Genomic DNA, 17,106 nt, shown 5'->3' on the forward strand with positions numbered 1-17,106 from the left:
GAGCCAAGGAAAACTATGCCCCTAGTCACGGGAAATGTTCCATCTACTGGCCTCTTCTAGGTGCAAATCGAAATTGTTGTCATCGTATTATTGGGGAAAGTCATCCCCATCATCTCCATTGTCGCCAAATGCAAACTGAAAAGTTGTTGAAGCGTTGGAGGGTGGCTTCTAGCTAAAGCTGGAGTTCTGTCAGAGTGAACAGGGACTGGACACATCTGGATTGTTCCAGAATGCAACCTTAGTTGAGGTCAAGATGGATTTGGTTTGGAGTCAACAGGACAATAGGATTGGTAGCCTCTTCTGACATAGGCTGTGCCAGATCCGGCATCGACGATGCAGGAATTGACTTGGATAATTGTGCCGGACATGGAGTTGGCTCCAGAGCGAAGAGGGTTCAGGAGATACAAATGAAACAGAGTATGCATCTGCCAGCAGTAACCCACCTGGAGAGATGGCAGGGGGGTAAAGATGCTCAACATGGCTTCCTTAAAAGCCTCAATCTGTTGTCATTCGCCCTAGAACTTCAGGATGCATCGAGATCAGCTGTGGTATCAGCTCCTCAGCAGGAGACCAGGACTAATATTGGTAGACATTTGGACATACTTGTGAGTTCGCGGAAGGAGTGTGGAGAAACTGGTATGGGTCCGGCTTGACCTTTATTTTTTCTTTATAGGCTTTGACTTACCCAAAAACTTGGACGGTGACAAACACCAAACAGCAGAGCCACACATTGTGGGGATCTGTCGCAGACATCTGCTTGCAAAGGTCACCAGATGGCTTAAGCTAAGTAGTTTTAGGAGGAGACATGGTCCCTTGCACACTGGGAAATAACTGACAACATAATGTAAGGAGCTAGCTCCTTATCCCTCTGTGAAGCCTCAGAAATAAAGGAGCTGACATCAGCGCCCTTAGGTAGAGCTTATATGCAACCCCAGCTGTCATTTCTGGGGTGGAGCATGTTCAGCAGAAAGCTGCACAATGTCACATAACGGCGCGCCCGGAGGCTATGGTGAAAAGTCCTCTGGATACAGTCTGGTGCCTGGGCCATTCTAACAATAAGGAATCTGCTGTTAAAAGTATCCAACAGAATAAAGGAATTGGCCATCCATATTTATTGTAAAACACATATGTTAAAGCCAATAACAATTTAAAGATAGATTGTTATTATTCTGTTAAGGCCTGTAGGGAGGTCATTTGTTTCAAGAAACAGATTACTGTAGCAACCATAGGGTGACAAACTCACTCCAGGTCATTATAGACACTGCCTTCAGTTCTGAACTTTTCACCTACATTGATTTCAGATGTGCTAGTCTAAAACACCCAGGATGCACCAGACTATCACACTAAAGTCCAGGACTGGAACCATTGTCTGTAATGACCTTAGGGAGGTTGTCACCCTAAGAAGGCAAGGTTTTGGTGTTGTTTACCCACTTAGAATAAAACACCCTGGAGTTGGAATATTTGCACTGTGATAATCCTTCTTACGCCCTGCTGTGAGGATTAAATGCTTTGTCCTGTGTAATCATTTGTATTTTATCACTGTATGACTGATGGTGGACTGGTAGGAAAGTTTCTGTTGAATACAGTAAGTGTGAGTTAGTAGTTGAGTAGGCCTGCTGCCACCCAATGATAAAGGCTATCCGCCAATTGGTACACTAGGAAAACAAATATCCAGTTTCATAGCTCTGGTCTATTTATTATGAAAAGTTATGACAAAGGCAGTAGGCCTTGCATATTTATTGTGGAAAGAATTTGTTACATCCAATAGGCCATTTAAGGTTTGTTGATTATAATGCAGCGTAAAAGGCTATAAACAAGTATTTTGTTACAAGTAATTTCTCTGATTACTGTAGTAAGCTAGTTTGTTGGTGTTGGCAACCCCCACTGACAAGTCCTGACTGCAGAAAACATCTTTGGTGACCCCTCTTAGAATGGGTTGTATTTTCTTGTCAGTTCTAATTTTGTATATATTTCTAATTTAATGATTGGTGGTTGCTATATTCTCAAAATAGTATGCCTGAGTTGGTTATGGTGTCAAGTCAATCAAAAAAGTTATAGGCTTGTGGTGGTTCACTGGAAAAAGTTATGTTAGATGCCGTAGGTCTGGTTTGTTTCGTTTGTAAAGTTTTGAGAAAGGCAGTTTGCCTAGATTGTTTATTGTGAAAATTATTTGTTATAGCCATATTGGTCTTTAAGGGGAGATTGTTATTACACTGTCTTAAAGGCAATTGACAAATATTTTGTTACAATGAACTTCACATAATATTACAGTTGGCAAGGGTTTTAGTGCTGACAACCATCACTGACAAACCCTGTTGCTATTAAATTGTGACTGTGATAATCCTTGTTAACTCTGCGGAAGAGGGTGGTATTTTGTATTTTTCAACTTTACTTTTATTTATTTGTAATTTCATGAGTCTATACCTGAGGGTTGCCTTTCGGGAAAGCTGAAGTTCAATACAGTGGTCAGGTGCCATGGGTCGATCTGTTATGAAAAGCTTTGAGAAAAATGATATGGGTAATTTATTGATTATGAAAAGAATGTGTTAAAGCCCACACGCCTTGGCACTGGGCTGGCATTGGAGCGTGTTAAACCCCAAGACAGGCTTTGAATTAGATGAATCTCATAAATGATTATAGTAGGCAAGGGTTTTGGTATCAATTACTCCCTTTCACAGAGCTTGTAGGATAAAGATTTGCACTTTAGTATTACTTGATACACCCTCTTTAAAAGACCATTCAGTTGTATGCCAGTGTAGGAAATTCACCGTTTCTGAGTGGTCACCCTGTATGTTTTGCCTTTTGCGGGACCCACATTTTTTTGCTGGTTTTATAACTCTGTGCACTTTACCTCTGCTAATCAATTGTGAAGTGTCTGTGCTCCCCTTTTAAACATAGTTGGATTGGCATATTCCTAATTGGTATGTTTAACTTCCCTAAATGGCTTCAGGCCTACCATTGTACTATGACTGTGGCAGTTTAAACACAACAATTCAACCTGTCGAAATAAACCCTATCAACAGGTCAAACTTCCCTTTTGGACCTAATGAAGCTGTGAAAGATCAGAATACTGAACTCACTGTCTAAAACCATGGTCCTGCTCTCGCTCTTGCACCCAGGATAAATAAACAGACTCCAAGGGGCATAAGGCTGACCTCCTGTACAAGTTAAATGAATACAACAAGTTATAAGAGGTCTTTCCTGCAGCTGCTCAGCTGAAAAGTGGAACTGGACCTGAGTTGGGCCCAAATGTTCGGCCTCTACCTGATATCTTTTGAGCTTCAAAGTGCCTCACCAGAGTTCCTGGAGGGCTTTAGAAGTGTACTCATGTGGTGGGTTGAACTTAAAGGACTAAAGTCAGAAGGTAAAATCTTTGACAAGGACAAACCTGGTTGGTGTATCTGACCCGCGCTTTATTGCAGGCAGTGTCAAATAGCGCTTAGGTTCTTGTCTACCCCCACCATTGACTATTAATGGCACCTTTTCCTACTTAAATCTTTAAAATGTTATATCTCCAGTTTGCCATTTTTAGGTTTATGATTTTGGTGTCATTTTGTGTATTCAATTTTACTCTATTGTTCTAATTCACTTTAGGGTTGTTATTGGTTTGCATTTCAACTTTCTTACTCTTTTGATACTGCATAAATACCTTGCACATTGTGCTGTTAGGCCTGCCTGCCCTGTTTGATACCTACCAGAGGGTTAACCTCAATTTAATTTTGTCAATTCAAGGGTTCACCAAAGGACTGTGATTATTTCTGGAGGTGGGTAGTTGTCCATCCCAAATAATAGTCCAGTGTCTTGCAACCGGGCTCTTGTAATAAAATAAAATCAATAAAATCTCCATGCATATCAATACGTACATATACATACACGGAACTGCCCTCTACTGCTGTTGATCGGTCTGAGAGTCATAGTCCCTGTGCTTCAATCTATCACAGCATACAGAATGGGACAGCCCATTTCAGCCTTAGGCTCCAATACCCTACTGGCGAAGGCATTTTGCCTGATCAAATGTGATACACTGCCTGGAAATTAATACACTTCAGTGCCATGGCTGGTGGGAAAGGCCTTTAGTTTTCTTTTCTCTCGTTTTATTGGACTTCATTCGTTTATTTCCTTCTCCTATATATTGTAGCTTCCAAGTGCGATTGGCCCCTTGCTTGCTGCTCATTTAATATGCAAGGTACTCCATCCTGTGCAGCCATGCTTCTAAACCGGTCTGCAATCTTGGAATTTAGTGGTCTTTAGAGTACTATTGCTTACCATTCTAAACTGGGTGTTACTTGTAAAACACCCTTCTCAGCTAACCCGACTATCCAGACAATAGTGCTTTGTGAATGTGTGAAGGGACGCCCATATAGTCACCTGGCAAATGTCTTGGATATGAACTCTGCATGCTAATACAGTGGTACCCGATTTGGCCCTGGTAGAAGGAGCTTGCAGTGTTTCTGGAGGCTGCTTTCAGCCATCGCTTAGCAGATTTTAATGCAGAGCACGATCCAGTTCTATTCTGCAGAGCCTTGCCTTCTTCACTCCAGAGAACCCCACAAAGAGCTGTGGTCTTGGGCACGAAGTATATAAAAACTCAGCACTCTCTTGGGGTCCAACCAATGGGGTAAGGCAGAGCATAGAATGCCAGCAAGGTGATGATCTGACTGAATAGGAATTGCAGCACAACCGTAGGCAAAAAAAAAATGTGTCCGCAATGCCAGCTTGTCTGACAAGAAGCTGGTGTACGATGGGTTGACACAAAGAGCTTGAAGCTTTCTCACATGCTTTGCCAATGTAATGGTGGTGATGAGCACTGTCTTAAGGGTGAAAAACCGCAAGGGGCAGCTGTGAACTGGCTGAAAGGGACTGCCTATCAGGAATGTAATGATCAAGTGAAGGTCCCACTGTGGCATGACAAAAGGAGACAATGAAAAATAAATGTTGTGATTCTTTAAAAAAAAGAAAACTGGAGACTAAAACAATGAAGTCTGACCCATCAGCTGTAAAAGGCTGGAAGATATAAAAGGTATCCTTTAACTGTGCCCAGAGCAAAGCCTTGCCAGGTGAGGGATAAGACAAACAGCAGAACATTAGATAACTTGACTTGGAGGGGGTCAATCTGATGTTTACACTAAACCACAAATTTGTCCCAATGACAGACGATTAAAGTTTTTATCGAGGGACCTCTGGATGCCAAGATGAAATTAACCACCACCAGAGGAAAGTTGAAGGTGTTCAGCTGTTACAGCTCTGCCTCCTAGCATGAAGGAGTAGATTGTGAATACCTGGGTACAGAACCCTGCTCTGTTGTTGTGACAGCAGATCCTCCCAGAGGGGTAGCCTGATCAGAGAAAAGATACTCAAGCCCAGGAGTACTGCACACCATGCTCTTCATGCCCAGTCTGGGGCCACTAGGATTACTTAGGCACTGTCAGTCCTGATATTCTTAATAACTCAGGGCAGGAAGGCACATAGGAGTCCTGATTTCCACTTGGAGTGGAATGTGTCCCTGAGCGAAAGATGCCTTAAAAACTCCAATGTGCAGAAGTGTTGACATTGTGCATTTCTGGTGGTAGTGAACAGATAGAGCCATGCCTCTGTCAGTAGTCAAAGAGAACTATAGGTATCTCCTTGTCTGACATCAATGGATTTGGCACTGGGGTTGAAGTTCCAGAAACTGGTGTGGACCGTGGTGCCAGTCCACACCGAGGAGAGAGGAGTTGGCCTAACAGCTAGGGCAGTCGACCTCGAATCTGGGGCACAGGGACCGAGGCTCAACAATGACGCTGAACATTCTGTGATTTTGGGCAAATCAACACTTAATCTCCCTGTGCCTAACAAAAACGAATGTGTCCTCATGTAATTCAACTGGTGCTATGTAAAGCGCTCTTATACCCGATTTGGGTCAAGTTCGCGCTATATGAAACTCAGTAGAAATAAAAAAAAGTGGAGTTGAAACCAGAGCAGGAGGCACTGTAACAGGCTCTAAGCATCCAGCTGGCACCTAGGGAAGACCAGCTGGTGGCACTACCAGGTAGAAGGCCTCTCTGCTTCATGGGGCCCAAAGGCACACCAGAAGGGGTCAGCAAAGATCCATAGAGTTGGAGCATGGCCTTGCAGAACTCTTTGACCTTTTTTAAAGTTGCAAACAGCCCTGGAAATGCAGGCTGTGCTGGAACCAGTTGCGGGGTCAGTTCTGAAATCGGCTGACTCCAAGAGCAAGATCGAAAGCCTTGTGCCACCATCAAACCTTCTCATGTGAAAGTGAGTAGTGATAGAGGGCTGAGTCCCACTTTCATTTTTTAATTCCTCTTCTTGGACTTACCTGATCATTTAGATCTTGATGAAGACTGACACCTGGAAAGGCTTTGCCGTCTCCTGGAGTGTGAACAGGACCAAGCCTTGGACTTGGACTATGACTTAGATTGGTCTCACTGCTGGGTTTTCTTGTGTTTGACGTTGCAAAGTTTCACCTTATGGTCCTGGATTCATTTGCATTCAGTCACTGCAAGCCTTAAATGTGTAGCTCGACCCCAGGCACAGGCACACCTGCTGAAAATCTGTCACAGACATTTGTTTGCAGCAATCCCTACAAGGCTTAAAACCTGTCGTTTTTGGGGATGAAATTCCATGGACACTGACATTTGGACAAAAACTTTATGAACTCTATCTACCCTGCTTGATTTCTTATTCAAGGAGGTTCTCTTTTCCTCCTTTGATAACAGATGTGTGTGTCTTAGTGGCTATGTGCTTGCATGCATGCCCTTGCGTATATGTGTTTCTGAGTGTTTGTATCCATCTATGACAGTTCAAAATAGTAAATTAATCATTGTATGAAATCAATGCATAGATACATAGATGGAGTCTGTTGGGTATTATCCTTTTGTGGGTAACAGGTGTGCAATGACTTCTGGTCTTACTCAGACTTTCATGTTAGGACCCCTAAACAGTCTCTTTCACCAAGGCCCGAAAACATTGGGCAGGTCAGGTGTGTAGAGCTAATTATTCCAAGCTCCTCATACAGTACAGTAATGACAGTAAGAAGAGAGGTATATTTAACTGATCACATTAACTCATATAACACGAGCTTTCATTCCACACCAATGTCTTTTGATGCATATATACACAATAGAGATTATATTATTCTTTAGTGCATTACACAAACTTCTCTCTTCATCTTCGTGTAATATTGAACATCATGTGTTGAAGGCGATCAAAAATTGTGGACAAAATACATATCAACTCGAAACCTCAATCAGAATTTATTTCAAAGTTCATTTGATGAGATATCCCCTCCACCCTGCCCCAGAAAAATTGCCAACCAAAAAAAAAGAAAAAAAACACAAAACAGAAATAAAATCGTCTGGGGAGTATACAAGAGATAGGAGGTCTGCAGGTGACGTGTTACACCCAGTTTACTGGATTCTGCTGCAGATCACTCAGATTCGGTAATCTCACATTTCTGTTGCCAGCTGTAAAATGATATGACCTGTATTACGAATGGCACAAAATTGCTGCCAGGAAGGATCGAACTCAAACAAGGGTAAGGATGCAATGTCTTGTCTTTTTTTATCAGAATATACTACTCGCATATACAACGACTTTCCACAAAGTGAAGGTGAAGAAGGGTCATCAGGAAATAGGGGCTTAGTGAAAGTTGGCATCCCCAACTTGGAGTTGCCTAAATGCCAGGTTTCGGAGGACAGTCGGAAAGTGATCGACAGTTTCGAAGAGTAAATGTTAGAGTCTGTTGAAAGTGCACACCTTTAAGTGTACACCCATTAGCACCCAGTTCTCTAGACAAAATTAGCACCGTATTATTTAGTGTAGCAAAGTCCTTCCGTCAAGGTCTGCTCGGAGGGCAAAAGCAGGGGTGAGGGGTCGGCAGTGCAGTGCAAAGGAAACTCTACCCTCTCGGCTTCGAAACAGGTCCCGGTGGCGCGTGGCAAAGATTCCTGGATCTCACTTGGTTTTTGAGAGGTAAGTGTTTAGATGTTTTTTCCCTGTATGTTTTCATTCTTTTGTTCCGATGGCTGTCACAATTCCAGGATTTAGTTGTGCTGGAAACAGAGAGAAAAGCCAAGAATTATTGTGTGCAGCTCAACCACCAAGCAAGAGGATACAATCAGAAACCAATTGTAAGTTGCACATACTTGCAGGGTCCAAACCGTCATTGGCAACACTGTGAATTTTGAATTAATTCCCACGGAATTAAAATTAACAACGTGGATCCAGTATTTACAAATAAAATAATCATAAATTATCAATTCTTTAGCCATTAATACTCCGTGAATTTAGCACATGCTCTAAGCATTCAAACTATCAGCAGCAAAAATATTGTCTGACGGAAATATTATCCTAAATATCGTTAACAAAAGGAACATGCTACTTACTCTGTAAGCAAATTACATTGTATACCTGTGCTGCAAGTTCACATGGTCTGCCATTTAATGCTGGGCTTGGACGTTTGTTACTTGTTTTAATGTGAAAAAAGGCTTTTGAGTCACAGAATGCATTGTGACTCCATTCTTAGCAGGCACTGAGCATGAACACAGAATCCATGGAGAGTGAACACGGTATTGTGCACCATGTGTATTGTGGAAGTTAAATAAGTAAAACAGATACCTGCAAGTAGAGACAAACGCTTCTGGGGAGAAGGAGGGGTGTATGTGAATCTACAGCACTACACACTACGAACAGCTGCTTACAGGGTACATAACATTTCTGTTTATAGTATGTGTTGCTGAAGATATACATGCTTTGCATAGACTGCAAAAAACGTCCCCCCTACAAGTGGTGGCTAGCATGTGGATGATGCTGTAAGACTGACAACCAAGAATATTCTGCTAGTAGGCTAAAATGTTCACACAATAGTGCTTAGTGAAAGTGTGTGGAGTTAGACAAGTGACTGCCACACATGTCATAAATCAAGACCTTTCCAAGGAAGTTCATAGTTCCTGCCATTTTTAGGTCTCGCCTGCCGATGCGCTTGCGCATTCGAGCTGGCGAGAGTATAGGGGCTTTCCCAGAGTTTAACCAGACTGGCGATTTGATGCAGTGCATGTGCGCTTTTAGCTCAATGGGCAAGTGCAATGAGTTAAAATGCGCGTGCACAGCATCAAATCTCCAGCCATCGCCATCTGTTCCCCAGCTTGGTGCCGCCAGCACCGCCCTCTCTCTCCCCGCACACAGCCTTACTTGCATTTCTCCTCCCCCTCCCCAGCCGCCAGCACCTCCCCTCTCTCTCCATGCACACATGCTCTGACTCAGTAATTTAAGTTTCACGGCCGCCAGGCCGTGTCTCCTTTTATTTTTTTCGGCACCGCCCTTTCTCTACCCGCACACAGCCTTACTCGCATTTCTCCTCCCCCTCCCCAGCCGCCAGCACCTCCCCTCTCTCTCCCTGCACACACTCTCTGACTAAGTACTTTAAGTTTCACGGTCGCCAGGCCGTGTCTACTTTTATTTTTTTCGGTCTCAGTATCCAGCTGCTTGTTTGAGTCTGGCTGGTTCTTGTTCTTTCAACCCGTGTCTCTCCATCGCCTCCCGCCCCTTTCTTTACTCTCCTCACTTTAACCCGTGGCTCTCCGTCGCCTCCCCCCCGCCCCTTTCTTTACTCTCCTCACTTCGGCACTTTTTTCTTTCCCTTCTGGGTCCTCCCTCTCAGCCCTTCACTTAAACTCCCCCACAGCCCCCTCTCCCCATCTCTCATCACCACCACTCCTCAGTCTCAATCTTTTTTCTCTTCAGCTACTGTCGACTACTTCTCGTTCTGACATGCAAAGATCGCACCTGAGATCGACTTACTTTTCTGCTAGTGTTGACCCCAAGATATCTTAATTTAGAACGGAAGCAATCCAAGACTGTTATGCGGGTGATCTGTGCAGTGCTTTATGCCAGATAAAGGGCACCTCCAAGCGCTGGAGGTTCGGTTGGGATGGAAAGAGCAATATGCATGAAGGTATCAAATATATGAGGCTGTCAAAAGTAAGACCAAGACTGAAAACTTTCTCTCTTCCCAACATGGTGTCGACCCCAGTTAGATCGGTTCTCTGTAATGCAACATGTGGGGAAACTGCTTCATGGCGCTCTTGTGTGCTCTTGTGTGCTCGTTGGAGACATGTCATGTCAATTATTTTTTGTCCACTACAATGGTGGTCATCCGTGAGCAGCCGTCTTATTGGCGACATGCTTTCAGATTTTTGTTCTATTCTTTCTGCATTAAAATATGTGATTCTACAGTGCCATATGTAACAAGTGTTTTAACATTTATTTTCTTAGGATATATTAAAGGCCATGCGTTCATTAGGCGCGAAGCAGGAGGCTGCTGTTTGGACGCGGCCTAGAAGATGGCCTGATGTTTTTAAACATGGAGTTGCGCAGTAGCAAATTTTATTTAATTGAATAAATTACTTTTCTGTCAAACACCTCTGTATTATTGTAAGGTGATACCTTACAAGGTATTCGTGCTGCCATTGTAAAAAATAAATACACTAAAAATTGGGCGTCTTACTGGCGTCAGCACCACGCATTCATTAAGCACAGAGCTGAACGCCACGCGTTCATTAGACTTGAAACTCGAGGCTGCTAAACCTGAAGTCTCGGACCTTTTTATCCAGTCATGTGTACCTCTGCCATGTCTTCTTTCAGGCCTTTTGTAGCCAGTTGGTTCCTAGTCACCCACCTGGGGTTGCTTGAGTTTTTCCTCTTGTACATCACGTACATACAAAACATGTTGCATTACAAATGCTATAGGTGTCACATTTGAAAAAGTTAAAAGTATTGACATTGTTAATGACAAAGCTATTAATTTTGCTATTTTCAAGACCAACACATAAAAAAAAATGGTCATTTACAAAATCAATTGCTCCAACTTTTCTAATGCGAGACCTATTGCATTTCCAATTCTTGTTTATGCTGAGGGATGCTCCTTTTCTTTCTCTAGCTTGATGTTGCTGGAAAAGATGGCCTCTGTGCTGGGCAGTGATTGAGGGGCAAGATGTCCAATTGGCTGGTGTCCCACCTTCCTTGGCGTCAAATGGGTCCTGCCCGCCAAAGATATCTGGTGTTTTGGTGGTGGACTGTTGGTGCATTTTTCACCATACCCAAAGCCTCTCCCTTCGGTACAGTAGAGTTTTCTTCAACAGGAAAGCGAGGCACGTTTCACACGAGGCACCATAATCATTATCGGGGGAAAGGCAGTGGATACAAACCTCATGGTGATGCGACCACCATTACTTTGCATGGCATTAGGGGTAGTACTGGGAGGGGTATCTATTCCATTGCCCTGTGGGGCTCTGCATTCTCTAGTGTGGAAGTTGTTGATGTGAAGGGGCAGACGGCCCCAGGCAGGGTCACATGGGTCCTGGCATTCGGGGACTGGATTGATGTTGTTCACCAGATAGCGTAATTGAACAAACATACACAGACTAAGATGGTTTTGCGGAGTGTGGATGTTGAAGATTCGGATCAAAAGGGGGAGGAAGAAGAAGCTGAGATCCATTTGGCTTCCTTACAGTAATCAATTATCAATGGAAAATGGATCATTTGTACCTGTGTAACCAGGGTCAGGTATTCTGGCCGTCTTAAAACCCTCATTCACTTACATCGGTAGTCGGGTGGTATATCTTGATTGTCCGCCTAATTATAAACGTGAAAGCATCATCATTGGTTTTTTTTGGTAGCTATCCTCCACCTGGAGGTAGACCCACTGGTTATAGCAGTAGTGATCAGTGATAAATGGTGCTACTTGACCCATGACTAGTACAAACAAGATTGGTGGAAAACTTCCACTTAGGCTGTAAAAGTATTTTAGCCTGCACAACCTTAGGTCCTGAAGAAAGCCCCCCGACCCTGCTGGGCATATAAATGGGGCTGAAACATGTCGACCACTCACACAGACAAATGAGTGCGCTAAATTGGTAACTTGTCTACTTATGCATCACACTGTTTTTACTTTCCTACATTCCAAACTGAATAAAGTTTTTTAAGTTTGGTAATGCAGACAATTTTCACTCAATTCACTTGAGCACCATTTATCACTGATCAGTGATCCATTCTCCGATGTTGAAGATTCACCAAACAGGTTAAATCTCAGACCCCTGACAGTACATGTCCGAATCTGATAGCAGAAAAAAACTATCTAACATGGAGTCAGTGCCCATCCACATTGCTCACTATGGGTGGAGTTATGACTTGAAGGCCTTCGAAAAAAAACAAGTTGCAATCATCCAAGCCCAACAATAAATGACAGGACTATGAATAGCATGTGTATCTACAGCAATACACACCACAAATCTATTGCTCCACTGGGTGTGGATTTTTTGTTATTAACTCCATTGGGGTAATTTTTTTTGCAAATTATATTTAGGACACAATGTTTCTGTTAGCTTGCATTTTGATTCTGACATTCTGGTAGCTTAATGCTATGAGCAGATGTTAAACTGTAGTGGGAGCCTATCCAAGGCATGGGTCATGAGGATTGACAGGCGATGGAGACAAGGAAATTGGGAATGGGAGGGTAGAAGAGGTTGATGTCAGCAGAGAGAGTCATTCATGCTCTCCACATGCTGTAGAAGGGGGACAGGCACGCCCCGGCTGCACTTGTTCCCATAGGCCTACCCAATCCTCCTTGATTTTACTGGCTGGACCCGTTATGCTGCAGTAGCACCGGGCCAGTTGTGATCTTGCAGAGAGGTAACAACACAGAGGCTACCGCTCCACCCTACTATACAAAGCCAAAGAGTGAAGAGGGTGAGATTGGTGTGAAGGCACAAAGTATTAATGCTCTATTTCCCATTATTTAGGGCTTGCATCAGTGTAGTATCTGACTGGCATTAGAAAAAAACATGAACAATTACTATAATTTGATTTCAGTTGGTATAATGTTCTTAAAGTACACACTCGCAGTAACAGACCTAAGGGCATATTACCAAGGGCATTATCACCGCATTTGCGGGACTTTTTCCCGCTAATGCGGCGATAATTTTATCGCCCTATTACCAAGCTGTCACTAACACCAGTTTGCGACAGCTTGTAGGCGATAGCGGGCATTTAGGGGCCCACTCTGCATGTCAGCGATAATTATCGCTAATGACATGCAAAGTGGGCGTGCCAAGATGTTAGCGACTGAAAACAGTCGCTAACATCTCTAACTCCTATTAACAACTTTTGGAAATATTCGCGCTAAGCGCGAATATCTCCAAAAGCTAACGCCTGCTAAAAGCAGTTCTTGGCCATGTTATCCAATGGAAGGTGGATAACATGGCTAAGAGCATTGTCACGATAATGCATGAATATCGCAGATTTATCAGCGATATTCATGCATTTTGCAGGATTTTTAACGCTTTTCAGATAAAGCTTGATAATATCAAGGTATCTCAGCGGTAAAAATCCTCGGTGCTCGGCGATATTTTTTTCCCTCTAACCAAGCAATAGCGATAATTATCGCTATTGCTTGGTAATATGCCCCCTTGTTCACTGCTCTGAGTTGGGGTCTGGTACTAAAAGTCAAGTTTTTTCTGCATGCTTGTCAGATCATAAAAGTTAGTGTACCTCGCCGTGCTGCAGTGAAATGTGCTGTGATAAAATGTATCTGGCTTTAATGGTACATCACAAAAGCTGTTGAATGATTGCCGCACTATAATGAGATGTACTGTGAGGCAATCTATTTGGCATTGATGTTGTATCATAACATACAGAGCATGCATATTTTGAACTTGAGCAATATCTACCTTTTTACAGGCTTCTGCCTCACGCCTACAAAAAACGATTTTTGACTCGGCCCTTCCTATCTCACTGTTTTCCCAGAAAGGAGTGGGCTCAAGGAGACGCATTTCGATGTCATGAAAGCTTCAAAAGGTCTCAGTGCAAACAGTGGGGGAAATTTACAAGCTCCTTGCGCCACTTTTGCGTCACTTTTTCCATGTTAAAAATGACGCAAAAGGGTTGCAAGGGGCTTATAAATCTGCCCGATTTTTTGGGGCAGCTTTATAAAGCGCAAACTCGACCTGAAGGCATTGGAACACATTAAACGAGCACCAATTACATTACACAAAGTCACATTGAATCAGAGAGATTAAGTGATTTTCCCAGAATCACATGGTGGTGAGCTGACGCCAAGACGACTCAAATGATTCCCCAGGTCCAAAGTCGGCAGCTCTGGCCGTAACGTCACATTTCAACGGATTCACTCGAAAACCTCCACCAGCCCATCTCTGATCGTTGTTTGGGGGCGGAGATACACAAAACAAACAGCATAATGCTCTTATGCCTTTTCCAATGCTAAAGTTTAGTGGAAACCAGCAATACCATGTAATTAAAGAGCGGTGATTGCACCTCAGGGAAGGAAATCAGACAGAACACTGTCACTTCCGTTCTCTTAGATTTAGTTAATGCGCATATAGGAAGTAGCTCTGATGTCGATTTTCGATGTCGAAAAAAATACTCTTACCAAGTAAATCCGTCCAAACTATAGAACTGTAGATCATTATGCAGAAATACTGTCCTGCATTTTAATTGCCTTTATTGCGATTACCACCCCTGACAAGAAGTGTAAGTGCTTTAGAGCTTACTAATCCCGAACTAAAATGAAAAGGTGCATTTTAAAAGAGCTTTTATATAACCTTTCATTTAGCACACAACGGACACTGTATGCCCAGCCTGCCCGACAGAGACACATTACAGAGTCTGTGTCCAGAAGAAGTTGGGATCCACATTGTGAACACAGGAAATGAGAAACTCAACTTTTTTCTCCCAAAGTTGTTGGAATTTTCACAGAAATTTAGCATATTTTGCAAGATTCTCTTGCTGGTATGTTGCATGAATTTGAAAGAGACATGGCTTTCCTTTAGGCAGAGAGTTTTAAGGAATGGGCAAAGTGGGATATGCCCCATAACCCCAGCCTTTCAAGCGCCCCCTGTAGAGCCAGCTCTGTTCTGCAGGGTCTTGCCCTGGTTACCTTGATAATTCTTAAACAGATTGCTGCAAATAGCATTTTCCTGTGAGAGTCTCGTACAGACATTTTGTAGAGAAATGTTGAGTTTGTTTCATGCAACATCCAAAAAGTTTATTTTAGATACAAACAGGATTTCACATATGAGAAAAGGGAGGGTGTTGCAGAGATTATTTGCAGTCATATTAATGAGTGGCTGCTGTGTTAAAATATCCCTGGTATGCACCTGTTACAACGCAATTTTTACTCCGCACTACCACTACAACGCAGGCATTACAACGCATACCGTTACAATGCATTGCGCTGGGGGGCGCTCTAGGATAAGAGGTAAGTTTAATTTACTATCCAACACCTTCCCTAGGGTCCACGGGGACTGGAGTTAGAATAGTAAATTATACTTACCACTATCCAGCACCCCAAAGCGCTATGCGTTGTAGCGGTATGCGTTGTAAATACCGCGTTGTAATGGTATGCGGAGTAAAAGTATGCGTTGTAACGACATACATCCAATATCCCTGAATATTAGATATAAATACATTTAGAACCAGTGTGCCTGTGCACTGCTAGTGACCTGGCAAGAGAGGGCATGAAAGAGCTCAATTGTATCATATATTCAAAGCTGCTCCAAACAGACACCCCCAAAATACATTTGGCACAGGGCTCCCAAAATCCTTGAGATGCCCCTGCCTTCTGGAGTCACATAAGATTAAAGCTGGATACTGGCTCAGCAACACAACGTCTCCAGGTCTACATTTCGCTATTACTGCAATTTTCTGCTCCAACCCGCGGGAGAAATCTACACAAACTTTCCAAATTTCTCAACATTTCATGGACCTAAGGACCTTTTCACCTAACTGCACATAAAAAACAAGTTACTTACCTGTACACTGCGGTTCTCCAGTATTGATATCTTTTATAGATTCACATGCTTGAATCTTCCCTGTCGTCATGGAGGGAGTCCCATGGTAACAGTAGAAATAGTAGTACTGAAAACATTACATGGACCTCCATAGAGAGAAAATTCAATTGAGCACTCTTTCAACCTAATTTTATAACATCCAAAGTTCAGCCAATCACAGCAGAGACCTCAGAGTAACCCTCTTCACAGAGCCACCACACCTCAGATTTCGAGTACAAGTGTGCAAATATATATATAGAATGGTGAGCCTAACCAGGGAGGAGGGCGGGATTCATGTGAATCTATAAAATATATCAATACTGGAGAACCACAGTGTACAGGTGAGTAACTTGTTTTTTCTCCAGTATTTTATCTTTTATAGATTCACATGCTTGAATCCGATTAAAGAGCAGTATATCTATAAATGAATTGGAACAACAATGAAGTCGGGAAGGCAAACAATCCATAACAGTTTCAGAAAAGCATACAAATCAAACCATAATTATCTTAATACAGGTAGGAACATCAATACAAAAAGATTATACAAGAATACACACCATAAGTAGATAAAGAAAACAGGATGGCTACAAGCCTCCTACCTTAGGCAAAGAGATGATGAAGAGCTGCTTGTCCCATGGCTATATCTGCCTTCCACCAACCATCTAGGCAGTAATGCTTTGTGAACGTCTTCGCCAAAGTTGCTGCCCTGCATATGTCAGGGAGAGAAGCTCCTGCAAATAGGGCTGAAGAAGTTGCGGCCTTTCTCGTCGAATGGGCCTGCACTCGTGCAGGCAATGGATGTCCAGCCTTCTCAAGGCAGAAAACAATAGCTGAAGTGACCCAGCGAGTAGGTAAAATTTCAAACAGCGTTTGATGTCCAGAGAATTGAGAAATTTTTCCGCCACCGTGGTCGGATTTGGAAAGAATGTAGGCAGAATTATAGGCTTGTTGAGGTGATAAGATGATGGTACTTTAGGTATGAAGGAAGGACTCGTACGCAGAATAACCCTATCTGCTAAAAATTGAAGAAATGGTTGCTTTGTAGAAAAAGCCTACATTTCGTTGATAAGTCTGGGTGACGTAATGGCCAAGAGAAAGGCTACCTTCCAGGAGAGAAATTTTAAGTCACATTGGTGTATAGGTTCAAATGGAGAACGCATTAGTTGTGATAAGACCGTATTTAGTTGCCATACACTGGAAGAGATTTCATCAGTGGGTAGGTCCTGAATAGGCCTTTTAGAAATTCCTTAATAAGTCTATG

At 42.9% G+C, this 17,106-nt stretch overlaps 1 protein-coding gene across 1 annotated transcript in view; it reads right to left on the minus strand.

The window, feature by feature from the left end:
- Positions 1-7,239: 7,239 nt before the first annotated feature.
- The window catches only part of COL6A3 (collagen type VI alpha 3 chain), a 237,613-nt gene continuing 227,746 nt past the window's right edge, over positions 7,240-17,106 (minus strand). The window contains exon 47 of the mRNA XM_086956302.1: positions 7,240-8,054. Within this exon, the coding sequence (XP_086812428.1) occupies positions 8,008-8,054 (47 nt within the window). The 3' untranslated portion in view covers positions 7,240-8,007. The remainder of the gene's footprint in view (positions 8,055-17,106) is intronic.

The sequence above is a fragment of the Lissotriton vulgaris genome, chromosome 2_1 (genome assembly GCF_964263255.1).
Source record: "Lissotriton vulgaris chromosome 2_1, aLisVul1.2, whole genome shotgun sequence".
Classification (NCBI taxonomy): Eukaryota; Metazoa; Chordata; class Amphibia; order Caudata; family Salamandridae; genus Lissotriton; species Lissotriton vulgaris.